Source organism: Alexandromys fortis, unplaced genomic scaffold (assembly GCF_014885135.2).
Source record: "Alexandromys fortis isolate MF-2015 unplaced genomic scaffold, M_Fortis_MF-2015_v1.1 scaffold_229, whole genome shotgun sequence".
Lineage (NCBI taxonomy): Eukaryota > Metazoa > Chordata > Mammalia > Rodentia > Cricetidae > Alexandromys > Alexandromys fortis.
The window spans coordinates 999105-1022126 of NW_026068122.1; the positions used below are offsets into that span (position 1 = coordinate 999105).

Below are 23022 nucleotides of genomic sequence, written 5' to 3' on the forward strand. Positions count from 1 at the left end.
AATCACAGCTATAAATGCCAGTCTACAGTTCTCTGTTAAGTAATCATAATCATATACAATAGTAGACACTTAACATCACTTGTGATGTTTTAATAAATATATTTTAAAGATATTTACTTCATCACAATACAGAGAATTACTTGAAGAGACATGGATACAACAGTGTTTTGAGACACGATAGCTCAGAAAATAATGGTAAAAACTGACAAGTAGGATTGTATCAAAGTGAAAGCCTCCTGCACCGAAAAGAGACAAGCTACAGAACTGGAGATGAACTTTTTCATATGTTCATCTGAGAGACTTTATATGCAGAATATATAAAGAACCCAAAATGTTAAGTACTAAATGGACAAATAACCCAATCAACAATCAGACAAATGAACTGAAACACTCCTCACAAGAAGTGCAATAAACACATGGAATATTTTAATATTCTCAGCCACCAAAAACAAACCAAAACAACATTGAGATTCTGTTCTATCCTAGTCAGAATGCTAAACATCAAGAAACAAACAGACAAACAAACAAAAAACTAATTGTTAATAGGCAAAACAGGCTGAATACACCTTTGGTCGGGATATAAATTAGGCCAGCCACTGTGGAATCAGTGTGGAGGTTCCCCAGAAATTACCATTAGAACTACCACATGATCCAGCTACATCACTTCTGGGTTTATACATCAAGGAATCCTATGGAACATGTAACACGTATGTGTACACTTATATTTCACAGTTGTATTCACAATTTCCAAGTCATGGCATCAGCCTAGTAGCCTCTCAGTGGATAAAAAAGTTATACTAAATGGAATGGGGTTATACAGCTATTCCTGAGATAAAAACCATGGCATTTGTAGGAAAATGGGTGGAACCTGAAGTTACCATGTTAAACAAAATAAGCCTGACTCACATAAAATTTAAAAATTTTTATAGAATATTTTATATTTTGTCTAAAATGCAGAATATAAGTTTTTAAAAGGATCAAACATGAAATTTTATAATAGAAAGTATCTGAGAATAAAAAGATAAAAGAGGATGACAGGAAACAAGATAAGGTAAGTGAGGTAAATATTGTTAACATATGTTACCAATATATATCAAAATGTTACAATGAAGCCTACTATTTTGCACAATGAATAAGAAAAGGTAAGATACAAAATTTTACATACACACACACACACACACACACACACACACACACACACGGTACTAGAGTCTGAACCTGGAGCTGTGGTTAATGTAGGCAAGTGCTCTATCCTGAGCTACAGACTCCAGACAAAGATACAAATGAAACTTATTTACACCTTGTGGGTGTCAATTTTTTTTTGTAGGAAAACATCTGACATCAGGTTGTTTCTAAGTAGATTACTTTCTGGAATACACCTATAAATTATCTGTATCTAATTTACTTCAAAGTGGATGAATTCAAAACCAAAGATCAGTCTGCAAGTATTCTATAGAACTTAAAAATATCTCAAGTGTAATCTCTACCTCACTCTGCATGAATCCAGAACAACTTGACAGAGAAAAATATTAGCTTATATGAAATATTCAAGATGGAGGCCAATGCATTTGTTTAAGGAACCTTGGAACAGTCCCACTGCACAGCTCCTGCCTTACGTTCTGGATCACAGGCATGTGCCACCATGTGCCCCATCTGGAGCTGCTATTTTTCATATATTGCTTTGTTTTTGCTTATAATTTAGAAACTCCCCAGAACAAAAACAGAGACCAATTTTGTCTAGACAGTCTTTTCCCTCTGCTGTCTTGGATTTGAGGCAGTGCACATTCATCAGGTATCTTTTATTCTCCATTTCCATTGCCATTCAATACCTGGTAAGTGTAAGGAACATCCTCCATTCTGGATATGCTAAAGCCCTTTCAAACACAGCACTTATTTCCCAGTTCAGAGAGAATCGTGCTAATTATTTATACCTCAGCTTTCTAGGTATTGTTGTTTTAGGTTACAGGTACATAACATAACATTTATGAACTTCCTCTTTATTTTCTAAACTAAAATCCTACCTGTGTAGGTAAGTGAAGCAATCAGACTTTGTCATCTATGGAAAATAGAAACGAGAAGAGACTAAATACCTCAGGATCTATTACACACATCCACTCTCCAGGATGTTTTCCTGCTTCCCTTTATTTCCTGCACATATTCTCAGCATCTGTTTTCTCCTTCTGTCTCTCCTTTCCTTACCCCTGATTTCATTCCCTTTCTCAGAAGGTCAGACAACCTGTGAGGACAGTTGCCATGTAGTACTGCTTTTTTCCTGGACAGTGTTAACTTCTGAAATCACTGACTTTTAATTATAGCAACGTGACTGCATTTCTATTTCATTTTATTTTATTCATTTCACATGTGTTAATGTGAGTATATGCATGTATGTAAGGACGGGGTGCATGTGGACTATGCACAAGGGTGGATGCCCTAGGTGCGCCAGAGTACACAGGCTTGCGGCCAGAGGAAGATGGTGAGTATTGTACTCTATCCCTCTCCACCTTATTTAATACAGAATTTTTCAGCAATCCTACAGGATAAATGGTAACTGTGCCCTGCTTTTAATGTGGTTATAAGGGGGCTGAAACAGTTTTATGAATACATACACATATGTGTATATACACATTTGTATAATTGGATATATATATATTATTTGTTTCCAACCAAATGATGATTTAAATTTATTTTACTAAATTATTCTTTGCTCAGTTCCACAGTGATGCCAAGTATATACTAATTCTTACATTCTTCTTAATTCCTCTAATCATTTAACTAATACACAGTTTTAGTAGAAAATTAAATTTAAACAATCTTTGTTTTTAAAAGTAAGCTTCTAAACCACAGCCTTGAATCACACGCTGGTGGCTCTATATTACCTTGAGCTACAATGTTTCTCAAGTCCCTTCTTTTGGTAATGCGCTCATTTAAGGAGTTCATCCCGCATTCCTGTTGTGAGTCAGCACTGTCTGTGCAAGGTGTTGAGATAATTGCAATGAAAAATACTCCATGGTGCCATTCCTTGAAGAGAATAATTTAGTCAAGGAAGAAGAAAGGAGAACATATTATACTCTTGTGAGATTTGTTCCACTGTGAGGTGGAGAAAGCCAGTTTAAGCGCTGCGACAGCAAAGATGAAATGACTGTCTTGAGAAAGAAAACTTTGCTCAGAAGTGATATGTGACTTGAGTCCTAAAGAAGGGAATAGACTAGCAGGGAGAACAGAACATGCATGCGCATTCCTAGGCTAAGGAAACTCCATGTGTAGCATAGCGGGAATGGGTAAGGCTAGGAGGGAGTTCTCAAGGCCTGTGGGCAGGGTGGTATGATAGGAGCAATTCCCATCTGAAAGAACTTGGAAAACACAGAAAGCATAATCCTTATTTACTCTAACATTTAAGTGCTCTTCCTTTCAGCACATTCTTGTTTGTTTTTATTTCCAAAAAATTACAAACCTTTTGAGAACCTCAACCCCATTATATACATTTAATATCCATTACCCTTCATTCATCCTTGCCATATGTACACACACACCACCACCACCTCAACTAATTTTAACTTAAGATTTTCACCTTAAAGTCTATAAAATATTTAGATTTATAGATTTCGAAATTCATACTTATACTTGTCTTTCTTACTGCTATAAACAAACCAGGGGTTGTTCCCATAGCCCCACTACGCATGCTGACCAATCTCAGACAAATCATCTTCACTTTGCTTTCTAAACTCTTTTCCACTCCTTATTTCTGAATCATAATCATCATAATGCTATTTTTAATACAGTCACCTCCACGTTTGTATGTCTGAGCAGTGTCTACCTTTCAATGTTACACAATGCCGTGTTCACCATTCATACCATCCATCCGTTCTTTGTCAAACTACTCCCATCTTCCACCTGGACTAGCGCAAGGCCATCACGCAGGGGCAGGGCCACCTTTGGAACACAGACCTCTTCAAAATGGATAGACTCTGAAGAGCATCCCAGTACCACCGCCTCAGCGCTGTGCCCAAGTGCCTCTTCTGCTCTCATCTTGGGCCGTTCATGCTCATTCCCCTTGCATAGAGGACACCCAAGGCCTCATGGAGGCTCTTCGACTTCCCTGATATGGGTCATTCCCTTTCTCCCCCGTGTTAATCCCCCACTTTCCTGTCCTCATGCCCAGATGCCACCTTTTGAAAAGCTGCTGTGGTAGGGTGGTGGCCTTTCTAGATCCCTCCACTGACAAGAGACAACCAGTAACCATGCCTATGCAGTGACTTGCCTGTTATTTACTTAATCGTTTTTTATGGGAAAAGCTTTGAAAGTGAGAGACTTGGCTTGTTCTTTTTTAATCAATGAATTACCAGGTACAACCTGACACACAGCAGACTGAAGCCGCTAAAGACAAAGGCAAGGTAATGGCTCTCAAACATGGTACCTGAGCAGAAGACTCAGCATCATCTGGGCCTCTGTTTAAGCTGCAAATTTTTGGACCTCAGTGGAACCCAATGCTATGAGAAGCTGTCACTTTTTTTTTTTAGACGATTCCTATCAGTAATTTTGATACTCACAAGTTTGTCAATCTCTGTTATAAGGTATCTATTTAGGAAAAGAAACATGAATATTTTAAAGCTTGTTGTAGCCCAAATTTCTTAGACTGTGAGAACTGAGTCTGAAATATCATTGAATGTAATCTCACTTCTACTTCTTCCTCATTTTTTTTTTTGAGGAAGAAATGCCAAAAGAAAAAAACTATAGTTGAATCTGAAATTAGAGATATTTCTGTTTTTAGGAATGTTAAACATTTCTTATGCATATCAAATTTAATTATGCAACTTACATTTTTCTCTGAAAAAATATCCTCAGATAAGAAGCTATTTTTTCGACTTATAGCTGATATTGAATTAGTTAAGATGAGGGAAAAAAACCTAAAAAATTCTACTTTTCTTATTTTTTCAGGGTGATTCAATGAATTGATTTAAATGATTTATTACACTTGATGGCTTCTAGATATATTCTTCCCATAACAATTTTATTTTCTATGTTTAAAAAGAAATCAGTGTATTTTCACACTTACAATTTCTATAAGATATGTGTATTTCACTGAGTATTGCCATAGTATAGGATTATGGAGAAGACAGTAAGATAATGATTGATAATATGGAGTGGAATCCAAATGCCTAAGTTATGTGAATTACATTCTCTAAATACATGTAATAAAGCATATCATTAAAATAATAATATTACTAAACAATTATGAACAGTCCCTAAATAGAGAGACAGCAAAAATAAGAACAAAAGAAAAGCAAAATATATTTTGAATTTGCACTGTGTAACGGATATTAGTCTAAGTGCTATATTGAAAGTATTTTATTCTTTTTTCTCTTATTTTTGTTTACTCAATATAAAAGAGTTTCTGCTTTATCTAATAAAAAATTAAAGCCAAATGTTTTCATTATAACATGGTGGCGTATAAACTGTGGTTCTCTGTTGTGTTCTTAATGCAATAAATCTATGTAGCATGTGAATTTTGAATATTCCATTTGCAGAATTAGTTAGAGAATACAGTTACATATCCCTTTCTAGTCACTGATCGCTATGGAAAATATCACACAAGGAATCTTCCAAGCACTTGTTTTTCTTAAAAATGAACACTTCCTTCCTCTTCAAAGACTATTGATTTTCAAGTGATCTGACCATGAGTGCAGATATAGACTTTGACTTTCTGTTTTCCAAATGAGATTATTTCATATTTTTTAAAAAAAATAAATGAAAACAAAGCTTAGGGAAATGGTAAATACTTTAACAATAACTTTCAACAGCGTGGAAAATAAAGATAGCAGATTGAAAACATGTCACTTACTAGCCTATTTGTGAAATTCATCCTCGGGTCACATATGTAGTTTAAAGTTTAATATTCAGTTTCCCTTTCTTAAAGTATTGCTTCCCAGACTTTGTGCTTTGATGTTAACAAAGAATTCATGTACAAAACTATGCCTTAAGAATGACCAGAAAATATTCATCCTTAAAAATCCTGCTTTACATAATATCAAGTCTAGATCGGCAGCAGGTAGAATCTCTGGACAGCCTTTCAGCGAAAGCACTAGCAACACATTTCGGAAGCCTCAACTTCACAGAAAGATGATTGTTTTGCATGCAAGATAAACACTGGTGATTATCAAATACACATTTAGATCACACTGCAGATACATTCTAAGATTTTAACAGATACATTCTAAGCATCATAAAAATGTCCAACTTCTGCATTCTCACTTTTGAAAACCAACATCTGCTATTCTTAATTGGCTTCCCTATGCATGCTCAGACAAACAGAAAGGAAACACAAAATTCCTCGATGAAACACTTTTAAACCTACCACAGTCAGAATCCCGGGTTCAGCTGCATTTGGAACCCTCCACTGCTGACAACCCTCTCAAATGACAATCTTCTTTAAAACACTCTTCAGTATGACAGCTCAAAGTTCTGCCTTCCTCCTCCTGCTTGATCCATTAGCTGGAGTCTTACATCGTGAACGCTGCACAAAGCATTTGACTGGAAGGTTTTAAGGCAACTCTTTAAATGCCTGGATATGAATAATGACTTTAAAAGAAGAGACAATGCCTCTCTTTATAAGAACTTCTGTATTGCTTTCTATTAATTTTTGTAGGGGGTGGCTGAAGTACAGAGCAGGGTTGCCTTGTGTGTCATTGGTTAATAGTGTCGATGTATGATTCATCTAAGTGACATTTAATCCTATAATGCAAGTGACATTTTGATGATTTTACTGTCAATTTTAAATAATCCATTACATATGACATTTGAATGAATTGAACAGGATGACACAAAATAAAGTGGATTTTTTTTGTTTAAATAATAGAGGTCTGGCAGTATGACCTTTTTTATTGGTGAACCTAACCATATTTTTTTTTGGTATCTTAGTGGAATTTAAAATTATTTCCTTTTGTTTGTGAGCATTTATAGGAAAATTCCTTGTACTTTTACTCAGTTAAGAAAACTAATCTGGGAGGTTGTTGTATATACACCTTTGATCCCAGCATTCAGAAGGCAAGGGCAGGGAGATCGCTGTGACTTGGGGGGCAGCATGGTCTACATAGCTAGTTTCAGGATAACTAGGGCAACACAGAGAAACCCTGTCTCAAAAAAAAAAAAAACCCAAAAATCAATACCAAAAAGAATTAAATAAAAAATAATAGAAAATGCATGTTTTCTGGGAAATCCTGCATCCATGAAAATTCACACTGCATTGCATAATATTAGCTCTCCATTGATATACTGTAGTCCAAGTGTAAAAGAATTAATTTTTACCTAAAAACAAACAGAATTCACCAATTTTGCCGTATTGATTATAATTTATTCAATGAGATGCAATGGAAGGTTGCATTTATTTTTGCCAAAAATCCTCTTTGGGCCAGCTTGGAGTTGGGACTGATAAGACAATGTACCCAAGAAATGACCAGTTATTGAATATGGCCTTGAATTAATCATCATGTTTGCAAATTGATCTTATTAGAATAGCAACTTTGATTTTTTACAAAAGTTTGAGTCTGTTTAACATCAAATGATAGATGACTGAAATCAATATATGAGAAATTTCCATAGACAAATGTTTGCAGCTGCCATTTCACAGTTAAAGTTTCCTTTAACTTAATCTTAGGCAGAAGATCTACCCACCAAATGAACTCTGATGCACTCATGGAAAAAAATCCAACAGATTAGGGATGTGTCCCTGGGAACAAATTGATGCCTGATATGTACATCTAATAAGAAACTTTTGACTGTCAAAGTCATGAGCTTTAGTGGAAAATCTACTATTACTGTTTTGTTAAATAGGCACATGGTCAAATTGTCTTCATCTCTATAAACATTGACTAGGACAGCTCTCCATCCTGGGCAAATATATATATAAATTTTCAGTGGACTGGCCAAAGTAATTGTTTATTGCCCATTCTTAAATAGGACACCTCTATCGCTATGATAGAAGAAGGAGCACAAAGACTTTCAGATCTAGAGAGTTGATAAAATTATTATGAACATATTTTGTGTATTTGACGTGGCAGTTAGTCGTGAATGCATAGCAGCAGTTGATACCTACAAGACCTGCGCAGGTCAGGGCCCCTCAACATTCTGTCGTTAATTGAGGAGGAGCCCAATATCAGCAGGCCCATCTATCCCTGAGAAGCTACTGCAGTTATAGAGGGAAATAATTTCTTTTCAGCAGGGTAGCCAGTGCTAAGTTTCCCACAATGTAATAAGTAAACTCCTACCCATGCTTTATACAACACAATTTAAATAAAAACTGTGAGGAGAAAGAGAAGGAAAAGGTAAAAGAGAAAGACATGAAAGAGGTTGGGAAATAGAAGGTATTTAGTGGGAGTCTGAGGAGGACAAAAGAAGCAGATGGGGATGATAGGACCAACACACACATGCACTCATACACATACATACACACACACATCACAAACACACACACTCATACACACATGTATACACACAGAATATTCTAAATTTATTTTCAGATACAATATGATTAATAATGTAAGTAAATAATTAAATAATTAATGATCTCAAAAGCTTGCTATATGTCTAGTTGTCAAGCATTGCTGTTTGCAGAGAGAGAGAATAGCATTAGCTTCTTGTTTATTTCCCTGTTTTCCTTGTGAAATAAGTCTTTCCAAAGAGGAACATGTTTTCTGGAAATTTTTTTTCAGAGCATTGGGAACAATATCAATCACTCCACTAATTTTATTCTCACATTGCAAAAATGTCTCTGTGTCTTGACTCTTCTTGAAACCTACTGGATTTCTTCATGCTCCAATTGCTGCTCTTGGCAACAGTAGGGATTTTTGTGTAAGTAAGGGATGGGCTGGATTGGTTTTGTTTGTTTCTGTTTCCTAATTGGCAAGGGGAGTAAATGTATCTAAAAATGTTTAATTCATGGAATATTATGTTAGTCCAAAGATTGTAATTTCCTATATCTGAGGTTGGAAGCAATTATAACCAACTTCCTATTTTTACTTTGATTATTGTTTATACAAGAACAAACTTCAAGCAAGCCATTATATTTTGGGGTGTTGTGAATAAGCCATGGAAATATGAAAATGTTGAGCACCTAGTTTTAGAGCAGTGAACTAAGGTTTTAGAAATGACTGAGTCATGTCTCGGTTAAATTCCTACCACTAATTATCTGTTTCAAGCAAAAAAACTGTTGGAATCTCAGAGACATGTACTGCTAGAACTACCTCTGCCTAGTCATAGACTTGGAAAAGAAATAGCAACTCAAATATTACTTCTGTATTACTGTAATGACAGTAGAAGTACTTACTGTCTCTGTGAGAGTTGAGGTGTTGCATATAAAATGATGAATTCAAGCCGGGCGGTGGTGACGCACGCCTTTAATCCCAGCACTCGGGAGGCAGAAGCAGGTGGATCTCTGGGAGTTCGAGGCCAGCCGGGTCTACAAGAGCTAGTTCCAGGACGGGCAAAAAAGGATGAATGCATACTAGAGGAAGAAACAAAAACATGCCTCCCAAATGTACTAGATGAAGATTGAAAACTGGAAAACCAGCTTTATGGAAGCAGATTTTTTTCAATTCTAGATCCATTACTAGCTGAGTAATATTTCTAATTGACAACAGAAGTATGTTAATACACATGGTTTTAATATAAAGCTACATAGAGTAAGCTTTAGATTGTTTGTCAGGAATAAAATGGAAAAGTGAAATATTTTTAAAATTATTGGCTTCATGCTTCGTGTGTTAATTTTATAGCAGCATTCTATTATAGAATTATAATGACAATAAGTTTCTATAATCAGTAAGTATTTGGGTGACTTTTGTAACACTAGGTTTGATTGAATGTGTTACTGTTTTTAATGGGATTGTTAACTTTGAGTTTTTAAGTGTCTCCCCACTTACAGTGAAAAAAACCATCTTTAACCTAATTATTTGGGCAAACATCTAATTAAATTCTAAAGATAAGTTCCTAGGACTCAAGGTGCAAGCTATTTTAAGGCATTTATTTATTACTTTCAACTCCCTATCATCACCAATTCATTTCCCAGAAAATTTGGCTCAATAAACACACCTCTTAACCACGAATAAAACTGGCAGGTTCTGATATGTAGCTCAGGGCTGATTTTGTCATGCTTTAAGCCTTTTTCTAATTTAATTAAAATCCATCGATCATCTTTGCATTTCTGTCATTACCAGTACTACTCATCATTTAAATGTCAATATTAAATTTCTTTGCAGATATTTTTCTGTTCACAATCATATTTTATATAGTTGAAGATTAACAACATAGCCATTGACCCAACATGTATATTATAGCATGCCAGTTTATTTTAAATTCATTTGTCACTCTGTAATAATTTTAACATTACTGTGTTTAATGTCTAAACTAGTAAACTTAATTTTTATTACAGGATCCTAGGCTATTTTCTTCATTTCATGTCCAACATAAAGTTGTCAATTAAAGCATCTTTATAGCCAGGGCAGATAGAGTGATCTTGCACTTTTGATACCTGGAAAACTGATGCAGCACAATCAAAAATGTAAGGCCTCCCTAGAATACAGGGGGTGTTGAAGACTAGCCTTGGCAAGTTAGTAAGACAGTGTCTTAAGACAAAATAGGAAATGAGAGTTGGGTATATACCGTACAATGGGAGAAAACATCCATAACCAAAGAGGAATAATTTTTTCCACTAATAAATAAGTAAATAAAAAAGAAGGAAAGAAAGAAAAAACAAGCGAAAGGAAGAGGAAAGAAGAAAATAAGGTAGGGAGGAAGGAAGGAAGGAAGGAAGGAAGGAAGGAAGGAAGGAAGGAAGGAAGGAAGGAAGGAAGGAAGGGTAACCAAGTATTTACTCATCTTGTATTCTAAGTCACACATTTTTACAATTCTGGAAATACTAGTGTCACTAGTATTTTGTGCACTGTATAGTAGTTCTGTGACAGCAGTAATTCAGAAAATTAACCCCTGTATGCAATTTATAATCCAAGAATATTTACGAAAATGAAAGTTTTAGCAATGTCCACATGAAAGGCAATTTAGAAATTTAAAGAAGCTGCATTTTTCTTACAACATCTATAAAGTGATCAGTATATCCACACTTACAGAAAATTACCCATATTATTAGTTGAGTAACGATGAGCACCATCTGCCCATAGCACTTGATCTAGTCAAATTGAATCGCCATGTAATCCAATTTTAATGAACTGCTAAAATATTCATGCCAAGAGTTTCCTGACTATAAAGCCTGTACTGTCTGATTTGATATTCAACATCATTTCAAAGGAGATGCCATATTTAGGGACATATACTCATAGTTCGGAATTATAGTTGGAAATTCATTAGTCAATTTCTACATCCCCAGTGTTGAGTCAAGAACAAGTTCGTATTAGTGTGCTTGACAGGAAACCATGTCCTCTACAACACGTACTTGATTCTCTGACTACTTCCCTCTCATAGAAGCCTTGGCTGCTACACAAGCCTTGGTTACTTGAAGGAAAGAAGAATTCTTGTTCTGTGGGATCTTATTGTCAATATTTATTTCCAGTATTCTTTACATTAATAAACCAGGAAAAGAAAATCTTTCCCCAAGTGATTGTAAAAGCAGCTTTCATTTTCTTTAGAATTTCTTTTTCCTGCCATCAGATTAATTCTTTCCATTTAACTATTTATTAGACTTTTTGTTTGTTTTCTATTTGTTTGTTTGACCTACTAAATTGTCTCCTAAAGATTCTCAGGCACACAACTGTGGCAATAGTATTGGGTTAGATCAGTGTCCAAGCCAGCCGTCATCATGGACACTGCTTTCAGTAAATGGAAATTAACACAGAGACCCACAACTGGACAGTTTGGAACACTTAGCTCTAAATGAGATATCTTCTTCATTCCCTCCCTTTGAGAACCTTGAATCTATGAAAAGGAAGAGTTGTAAGGCAAAAGTCGTAAGAGCTGGAGGGGATGGATGACTCTAAGGAACTCATATCTTCAAGATGCATTAGAACTGATACACATGCAATCTCATAAAATTGGTGACAGTATACACAAGGCCTGTACAGGTTCAAGCCAGTGAAGGTCTCAGCATTAGGAGGAGTACATGTACACAAAGTCCCATGCCTAATCAAGAAGCAACTTGAAATTAATTCTTGCTTCTAAAGGGAAAAATCAGTTTTCTTCAAGAGAGTGTAACAGTATAAGTTATCAACACTCCAACGTAGGCCCCACCCCCAGGAGTAGTTAGGCAATGCAAAATCTACTCCTTATTTTTGTTGATTTGTTTTGTGGGCTTTTTGTTTTGTTTTGGAATTTTTGTCTTGATTTTTGTTTGTTTTGATTTAAATTTTTATGTTTTTCTGTTTTTGAAAGAAAAATTGGGGACATAAAGTTATGTGGGTAGGGAGATTGGAAGTGTTTAGAAAGAGTTTGGTAAGAGGAAAATTTTATCAACATATATTACATGAAAAACTTCGCATAATGTAAAAAGAAGAGAAACAATATTTACTGCTGAACCATCTCTCCGGCTCAACACTTTCAAAAATAAAATATTGAAAAGCAGAACTATAGAACTATTTCAATGAGTTTAAGCATTTATTAAAATATAAAGTGATTTATGTTAAGCTTATATCTAGACTCCAAGTAATAAGAAAAATTTTGAGTATTTGGTAGAAATCAGATACATTTTTTTTCGGGTCTTCATATCTGAAGAAGAATTAATTCTATGTTCATTGCTGTTATAAGTCACCATTTTGCCATTTAGTCTTGGAGATTGCCTCTATTATCTCATGCTAAGAAAAAAAATTCACTCCCAAATATTTTTCATGGTTATGGGCATAGACATTCCTATCTGTGAGTTCTTTAAATGGCAGTTGAGTTTGCTCATTTAATCCTCTTAATGTTGATGCCAAGTTTCTGACTTCGTTATCTCAGCTAGTACAACTATAATCATTAATCACTGATATAGGTGCTCTTTTAACCTCTTTAAGCCTAGCTTTGGTATGTAGGCAGGATCCTAAGAGATAGAACATGAATTCAAACTTTATTTGAATACAAAGCTTAAATTTGGTCTCAAATCTCTCTTGCTAAAGTTTTAGGATTAAAAAAAAAAGCTGTAATGCTAATTCAATGAACTTTGCCTATAGATAAAGGGATATTTCAAATCCAAACAAAATTACAGTGATTAAATTTCTATCTTCTACACATCAATGATATGTCAAATATGGATTTTTAGAGACAATACTAAGCTGGGTGGTGGTGGTGCATGCCTTTAACTCCAGCACTCAGGATGCAGATGCAGGCAGATCTCTGTGAATTTGAGGTCAGCCTGGTCTACAGGAGCTTATTCCAAGACAGGCTCCAAAGTACAGAGAAAGTGTATCTTAAAAAACAAACAACAACAAAAGAGAATACTTGCAGAATACAGATTCAGACATTAGTTGATGATATCTCTGGTTTGTATAGCCCCTTGGCTTTCTCCATGAGTTGTATCCCAACCCTTGGACAACAGAAGTTATCTAATGCTTACCATTTTTCTCTGTTCTAGAGTGCCAAATGTAACGGGTCTTCTCAATAGGTCATATTATGCTACCACTATCACCTTGTCATATCAGAGGCCAACAGTGTAAAAGTTTAATATCCAAAAGAGTTTAAAATACAAGTCCTTGTTCTGAAGATGACTCCTAAAAACCAAAGAATTATTTATGTGTACTTAATTTTTTAAATATATTAGTTATATTTCTACTGTTATAAAATATAACAGCCAAGGAAATTTATAGAAGGAAGGTTTTATTTGGGACTTGCTGTTCCAAAGGGATAGGAGTTTATTATCATATATAAGGAGTACAACTACAGGATGGTTGCCATAGCCTTAGAGCAGTAACTGAGGACTCACATTCCCTGACCCACAAACAGGAATCAGAGTGCTAGCTTGAAATTACACAAGTCTTTTGAAACCTCAAAATCTGCAAGCAGTGGCATACCTCCTCCAAAAATATTTCCCAAACCGTTCTACCAACTGGGGACCAAGTAAATTTTCAAGTCAAGCCTATGGGGACTTAGACATTCAAATAACCATTTTAAATTAGCAAAAGCAGTGATAAAAACAAAATATTTACCATTTGTCGTAAAGACCACTCTAGAAATGTTGCATCATGACTAGCAAGTAAAATTTTAAATAGATGAAAAATTCATCTATACAATAACACGACTAGTCAGAATCATTTCTAAGATTCTTTGTTAGATTTTATATCTGAAAAACTCAATAGCACTTGAGAGACTTTAGAATAAATTCTTCTGACCCTAGTTCATGGTTGATGACTGATTTGCTATAGAATTCTATTTGTTTTCTATTATCTAATACTTGTCTTTACCTACTATGTAGTTTGTATGAGTCATCCCTTCTAATTAATGCTCCTTATTGCTGACTCTTTATAATTGTGTTTGCTTTTACCCCAAACACTCCCTTTGCACCTCACTTATTTTGTACATTATGCAAAGTGCAAAGTACAACCAGAACAATTATCTAAATTTATATGAGGCAGAGATTTTTGTATTAAAATCTGTATATATTTATATAATACATGTATGTGTGCATGAATATGTTAAATTTTGCTACATTTAGATCACAAATGAAGACTGGCAGTTATATAAAATCCATCTTAAAATCTGTGTCCATCTATCTATCTATCTATCTATCTATCTATCTATCTATCTATCTATCTATCTATCTCATATTCTTTTTTTACCTTGCCATGCTGCAGTGTGGGCTTATGTAATCTGGTGCCTGCTCTGACAATGGTCTGACTTCAAACTTTTGACGGTTTTCCTAACTCAGGCTTCAAGATTCTGAAATTACAGATAGGAGACATCATGCATAGTTTACATACATAAGTTATTATTTAGGAGTAATGTGAGAAGAAAAACAGCAGATTTGTAAAACATAGCACCCAGATAATATAATAGTGCAAATAAAGCAAATTTAGGTCATTTATGTATATATATCTATGTATATGTATACACACACACACACACACACACACACACACACATATATACTTTGTCTGAGTTTTCTGTCCTCGCTGGTTCCCTGTGCTGCCTGGTCCCTGCAGCCATTTAGCCCCAAAGAAATCACACAGAAGTCTATATTAATGCTAAACTAATTGGCCCATTAGCTCAGGTTTCTTATTAACTTTTAGAACTTACATTAGCCCATTATTCTTATCTGTGTTAGCCATGTGGCTCAGTACCTTTTTCAGCGGCATAGTCACATCTTGCTTCTTCTGTGTCTGGACAGGATTGCAGAGAAAGTTTCCCTCTTTCCAGAATTCTCCTGTTCTCATTGACCCACCTCTACTTCCTGTCTGGTTGTTCCGCCTATACTTCCTGCCTGGCTACTGGCCAATCAGCATTTATTTAAAACATAATTGACAGAATATAAACAATTGTCCTGTAATATATATATATATGTATATATATATATGTATATATATATAATCTTCTAGGCAGATTATTATATCCTTTAAAAATCTTCAGCATTACTTTTCTTTTATGCAATTGAAATCTTTTATAAAAAGAATTTGTGCTTCATTCTCACCTATGCAATGGACTAAGTGTACATCCTTTGTTAGCTGAAGATATGACTCACCTAATCCACTGGAGGTGGTTCTCATAGTAGAGTAAGAATTGGAAGTGGGCAATCACATAAATTGAGAAGCACATTTGAATAAGATTTTATTGACTAAACTTTTTTTCTTTTATTGAGCTTATTCTACTATCTTGTCTGATACTCAAAAAATTGTACTTCAGTTTTACTAATTATTTTAAGGTTCAAGCCCAGTAAAAATTTTACTTAAGGCATGACTACTGTGAGCAAATTAAGCGATGGATTAACTGTTAGTCATGTGGTAAATCATAGAAATTCAGAAAATTCAGATTGAATTTAAAATCATTTTTCCAATTACTCAATGTATATTCTGTTTTTCAGTCAATGATAAAAACTTATTGAGGAACACTGGATTTCTCTTATAGCTCTCCTCAATTTACTTCAAATAATCTTTATCTGATACAAAGAAGTACTTGAGTCATACAGTAAAGAAATCATACTTGGTCAACCAATTAAAGAAAGTCATAGAAATATTAATGAAGAATTTTTGTAAAAGTAATAAACTTGGAATATATTTATTAAAGTTTGTTCTCATTACCAATATGGTGGTTATATTTAAATTCTGTTATATTTTTGTAAGTGCCTTAGTAGTGACTAATAAAGAGAACTTTAATCTAAACAAACTAAACATCATAAAGAAAATTATATTCAAAAACATGACTAATTCCTATGCAGGAGCTTTTGAGACTTAAATAAATTCTTGGACTAAAGTAAATATTCAGATTCCTTTCTTCCCTTCCCTTTCTCTCTCTCCTCCCTTTCCTCTTTCCTTCCTTTCTTTCATTCCTTCTCATCTCATCTAGAAGCCACCCCACCTTAACAATAGAAAGAGATTGACTTTATTCTGAGACAGTATTTATCTTAGCATCAGGGAGGAGATACAGTGATATTTTGTTTGTGTTTTAATAAGTATTTAATAAGATATTGTCTGAATATCAGAGTGCAGAGCTCAGTCTCTGAGGAGCCAGTGTGAGGACTGGCTCACCCTTTGTTCTGAGCATTGGTAGATGTACAAAGTCTCTAGTAACTTGCCACTTTGACTCTCTGATCGATCACCTTTTACCCCCTAATATCTGACTCTTGGTTTTTATTAAGAACAATTAGAAATCATGCAATATCTGGCACCCAACATGAGACATTTAAGATGTTTTAATAGCATAGGTTCTTTTTTATGATAACGAGACTTTTCTGCTCCTGGTAGCAGCAAGATACTTCAGAGAAGATAATGAGCATCAAACAACCTCCACATGGAGTTTACTTTCTTTGTGGCCAAAGTAGTCCATTGGGCAAGAAAGTGCTTTTACCTTGATTGCTAACAGTATGCTGTCCAAATTGGACAAGCAGGACACAAAAGAGAGTGACTACTAAAGCTTATCAAGTGGGATAGTCTTTCAAAATTCCTACTTCACAGAAATGTCTGTCAATTATTCTAGGCCTGTAGGCTGAAGATAAATGTTCCAAGGTTGCAGAGGAATCTTGGGTGACTGTCCAGGCAGTCATGTTTTTTTGTTTGTTTGTTTGTTTTGTTGTCATTTCTCACATTTTTTTGGAAGTTGCTTGTTCACCCTACCTGCTTACTCAGTTGATAATATTTCCTTCTCAGGTCTGAGTGAGTTGAAGACTCAATAGTTACAGTTATAGCTTTCCTTGGTTAGCAGATATAGAAAAGAAATCACTAAAATGATGTAAAATATATAAGGGTGAGAGACATCAAACAATAATTTTGGAGGGCAATGCAAATTATAATAGAAAGTAAGTTAGGTACAAGAATTTGGACTCACCAAGATAGGATAGATAATGGAGTATTTTCTCTAAATTTGTCAAATGCAAACGGACTAGATATTGTTAATGTTATATCGCCTGTATATATTGTATGTACGTATTGTACTTTTTGCATATAGTTTTTCATATATTAGTTATAGCCTTCTTTTTCATTTTAGAAAAAAAGGGGAAATGTAGTGATATTTTGTTTGTATATTAAGAAATAAGGCTTGCCTGAAGATCAGACTGCAGAGCTAAGTCACTATAGACCAAGCAGTGGTGGAAAACACCTTTAGTCCTAAGACTCAGGAGACAGAAGCAAACAGATCTCTGTTGGTTCAAGGCCACCCTGAGCTATTCAAAATTGATCCAGTCTATAAGAGCAAAAGAGTTCACACAAAGGTGATCCCATCACTTGAGTTTCCAAAGCTTTAATCCCAGCACTAGTGAGGTGGAGACAGGAGTGATGTGGTTGGGTAGAGAGAGGAATACAGGTAAGAGGAGACAGAAGCTTAGTGCAGTTTGGAGATGCATTCAGAGGATGCATTTTGGGGAGGCAAGCTAAAGACAGGATCACCCATTTGGTCTGAGCATTGATAGAAGTAGAAGTCTCTCTGGTGACTGGCTGCTTTGCTTCTCTGATCTCTCAGTTTTCACCCACTAATATCTGACTCTTGGTATTAAGAACAATTAGAATTGGTAAAGCAAGATGTAAATCAGTTGCAACTACAATAAGGGGATGAATGGACTTGTTCTGAGCTAGTATTTGTCTTAGCATCAAAGAGGAGATGCAAGTCAGTTGTGATTACTATGATAAAAACAGTCATCAACAATTTGGTTTGGGAATGTCTCATTTAGATGCCTTGAAAAGTCTGCAAAAACATTGAATTTGAGGAATGGTGGAACCAATAAACTAAAGAGGTTTAAAACTGAATTATAAATTATTAATTTATTTGATTGTAAAATATGATTTCAATGCTGCATCCTCAACCTTTCAAGTTGCTATAAAATTCTGGATTGTACACAGTCTTTGGTATGCCCTAGATATTTTCACAAAGTCATCTCATGTTTTATGTCAATCAGGCAGTATGTTCAAACTTACAGATAAGAAGAATAAGGTCATTATGTATAATTAATATATTCAGGTCACTAAATCTAATAAAGAGTGGAACCAGAATTAAGATCATATTAAGTTTTATAGTATAAAACTATGTTCATATGCTAGCTTCAAAGTGAAAAACAAAACATGAAGAACTAATACCCAAAAAGAGTTATGAACAAACAACTTCATTTTTTATATTTGGTGTGTAAATAGTTATGCTTGACATGTATAGCACTACAATCTAGTAGGGGAATTACATGCAATTTTCTATTGCGCTGTAGGATAACTACAGTTAATCACAATGTATTAGATATTCATAATAATTATAAGAAAGAATTTTGAAGGCTCTTCCTATNTATATAGGCATTGAAGTACCACATAATGTCACATTCATATGTTCAATTGTAAATCTCAGAAGAGAGTATACTGCAGCAGTACTTAAAAGCCACCATCATTCCTACCTTCATTCCAAATAGATACCCTTATACACCGATCTAAGTGTAGCTCACATCCCTTATCAAAAATCTTCCTTTAGCAGACAGAGACCATTACAAAAATTCACAACTGATCAAAGTGTAGAGAACAACTGACTCTGGGGTTTACAGTCCAGATTGATATATATTTAAGACACAGGGAACACCATAGAAGAGGGCACAGCACAAAAATCAGGGACCAGAAAATTTGCTGTAAGTTTGTATCTTCCTTGTTATGAGGAGCAGCTACATCCATGATACCCGAACTGCATGATTTGCCTAAGCAAGACTTGAAAAAAAAAAACACTATTTGGCATGCCAGTGTGAATGGAGGAAATCTCACAGGACGCCACCCCTAAAAGAAGACTATAGTCAATTAATGATAATTATGAGAGGAAATAATCAGTTTTCTCAAGGATGAGAGGCCTTTTGTTATCCAATACAAAGTGGTCCACCATATAAACCTATACATATAAGCAACACTAAATAGACTCAGAAAGCTGTGTTTATATACTTACTCATTATACGTGTGTACATATCTTTGTGTATTTAAGAAGAATAATTAAAGAAAAGGTCATAAATTAGAGAAGAAATGAGGAGACATGGAGGAGTTTTAGGGATGGAGAGGAAACATTCTGAGTCCTTTCAGAAACATATTAACATACATGTCCTTTTAGATTTTTCAGCAGGAATCCAATCATACAGACTAATGTTCAAATAATTCAAAATTTCATTGCACAAATTACACATTGATAATTCAGTTTGAAGTACCTTAGATAACTTTGTTTTGGATTCAGGCTTATCTTTGATCACAAAGTCATTAAGGAGACGAGATCGGTCATAGTTGGCATGTTCAGATTCATCCATGTAATCCTTATCTTTTCCCAGAGCTAAAAGAGAGAGATAGACAGTTATCCTCATTTTTTGTGTACCCATTTCATTCAATTAATTTAATTCACTTAAAATCTGTGGGTTTTTTGACGAGTATGATGGTCGTTGGAGTTCATGTTCATAGAATAGTCTCTCCTGAACTCTGGTGCAACAGACTTCAGAAGGATAAGACATGGCCCAGAACTTGAAGGACATGGTGGCATGCCTGTCTCTGAGGCATCGGGTATTGGCAGTTGCTACTGGGGGCTATGGTATATGGTGTTCATGAATCCTTTTTCACTTTGGGAGGTGATCACAGAACCATCTTCTTTAATTAGATTGGCTACATGTAGCAAGATACAATCCCAGAGAAAGGACTTCACTTCAGGTTCTCCCGATTCTAGCACCCTACCATTTATGATATTTGGGCCAGAGCCTAAATAATTTCCTCCATTACAGGCTCAAAACATCCGCAGATGGTGAACATTTCCCTATATGTGGTTTTTGACCCAGAGCCAAGGAGCTCTTCAGCATTGACCAACGTCTAAGTTAGACTACTAGGAGTGAGTGCTGCTGTCCATTGTCAACATGATGCTCGAGAGTGTGGTGGCCAGGTTTACTGCTTCACTGCTGATTACCCAGTAGGCCCAGGTGTCACCCTTGATCCAAAAACAGCTGACAGAGCCCACCAAGGACTTCAGCCTCATCCTGGATGATGTAGTTGTCATAGATCTGAGCTCTAGCCATGAATACCCAGTTGCTATAGAAGCCAAGCAAGTAGCACAGAGGGAATCTCAGTGGACTCTATTTTTGGTGGAAAATGCAAAGTAGGAGCAGCAAGAGAAGATAGTGCAGGCTAAGCAGGAGGTTGATGCTGCCAAGATGCTCTATGAAGCATCAAAGAAGGATCCTGGCTATATCAAGCTCAGAACCATCTGGGCCACCCAGAACCTCTCTAAGAGGATTGCCATGCCACAGAATAACGTGTTGTTGCTGTCAACCTAGTACAGAATCTACAGGATGAATGCTGTACTCTGGGAAGTGACAGCCTCAACAAGGGTAAGAAATGAGTGTGGATATAATGGGATCTACCTCCAGATATGTGAATACGTTTCTTCTCCAGTTCCAAGAAGTGGGCTATTGGGTCAACACTCCCCACTCCCACTCAAGTAATATAAATGGTATTTGGAGTTTCTTAAAATTACATATCTTTCATTTTACAGTCTAAGTAGGTATTTATGATAGAATAAATTTTACAGCCAGTACTGCTATTATAATTTCATAACTAGCTTATTTCAACTGACATTATTTCTTATAATGTAATTCCATCTCATTGTTTTAGTGTATTTAATTAAAGGTACAAGAAGGATACCTGGAAATGATGAGGGTCTTGGAGAATTTTGAATGTGTGAGAACATTACCAGTCTGTTTCCCTAATTTGAAACTTTTCTATTTATGTGTAGTTATAGTTTATCTGGGACTACTATAACATCTGAGAATGAATATATATAATTATAGTGGCTAATATTATTTTTCATTCTTTATAATTATGTCTTATCCAACATATATACTTGACTATCACAGAAGACCTTCATTCTATTCTGCATGATATCCATAGATTAAACAATATCTTCCTTTTACAGCTCAGAAAGCTAAAGTAGACATGATGTGAACCCAGGTAGTAAGATATGGGACAATGGTCTTGTACTCTGTAATGATTTTTCACTTGTATTAGTTTAATAAAAAAAAAATGCTGGTTGGCCAGTAGCCAGGCAGGAAGTATAGGTGGGGAAACCAGAACAGGAGAATTCTGGGAAGAGAAAAGGCTCAGTCTGTAGTCATCACTCAGACCAAGAGGAAACAAGATGAGAATGCCTCACTGATAAAAGGTACCAAGCCACGTGGCTAACACAGACAAGAATTATAAACTAATGTAAGATGTAAGAATTAGTTAATAATAAGACTGTGTTAATAGGTTAGTCAGTTTATGTAGGTCTCTGTGTGTTTCTTTTAGAGTGAATAGCTGCAGGACCAGGTGGGACAGAAACCTCTGTCAACAGTAAGAGGTAGAATTGACATGTGAAACTGCACTTTTTGAATGATAACATATTCCATTTTTTGTAATTATTATCCATATGGAAATTTTCTTGAAAAATAAATTCATAGATTATTCAAGGATTTAATATAGTGATAATGAGTACCCAAGAATTAGTAAAGTATTTTTAATTACTGTATTTCTTATTTGCCTCTAACCATATCTTATTTCTATACTTCTGTTGCCAAAGAAGGCTGTTGATGGTACATAATGAACCCTACTCTGCCTATGTGCCAGTATTTAGTCCATGTATATCTTGTTATATTCATGGCAACAATATGAAAAGCATTTATTCATAACAGGTTGTTGCTCATTTTTCCCTGTGAAAAATGACCTCATGAACAGTAAAGTAGCAAGTGAATGATATAACAGATCCTGAAAGTGTGTAGATATATCAATATACTCTGACTTATTTCCAGTCCTCACTCCTGCAACTGATCCTAAAATATTTCTGAGCACAACAACGGTACCATATACTATTCTTGATTGGAGGGCTACAAATAGCAGCATGATTAACAAGATCTCTGCAATTTTATCTTAAGTAAGGATCCCTAAATAAATCATATAACTTTAATTCACAGTACTCATTATGAAGGAAATCAGATCAGTTTTGGGACAGAAGGGGAGTTGGTATAGACCTGTTTTTATTTTAATGTGAGGTCCTGAGATGAGAACAATCATATGATGAATGAAAATAAAAAAAAAATGGGTGCAGTACTTTTACAGAAAAGAAATATTAGAAACTGGCCTATGTAGAATGGTCTCAGGTTTCATGGGGCCTCTTAAGGCCAAAGTCAGTTTATATTTTAAGTGGAATTGGAAACCCTGGAGAGACTGGAATAGAGAAATAATGAGATTTAATTTTCCTTTCATTATAACACTGTGGAAAGCAGATTGTAACGATGCAAGCGTTTGATCACAGAGTCTAATTAGACACTATTGCTTCAGTCTAGCCAGGAATCATAGACCAGTTTACATAATGGAGTGAATGGGGAAAGCAGTCATCATATTCCGAATGTGTTTTAGAAAGAAAGGATCAGGATGATCAAGTTGGAGGAGG

The 23022-nt window shown here is 35.2% G+C and overlaps 1 protein-coding gene and 1 pseudogene across 1 annotated transcript in view; one reads left to right on the top strand and one right to left on the bottom strand.

Annotated features, from left to right (window-relative positions):
* Positions 1-23022, bottom strand: part of Ano3 (anoctamin 3) — a 292415-nt gene that overhangs the window by 140576 nt on the left and 128817 nt on the right. Inside the window, exon 5 of the mRNA XM_050125418.1 lies at positions 19769-19887. Coding sequence (XP_049981375.1) covers positions 19769-19887 — 119 coding nt within the window. The remainder of the gene's footprint in view (positions 1-19768; positions 19888-23022) is intronic.
* On the top strand, positions 19984-20937 carry LOC126490433 (prohibitin-2-like; annotated as a pseudogene).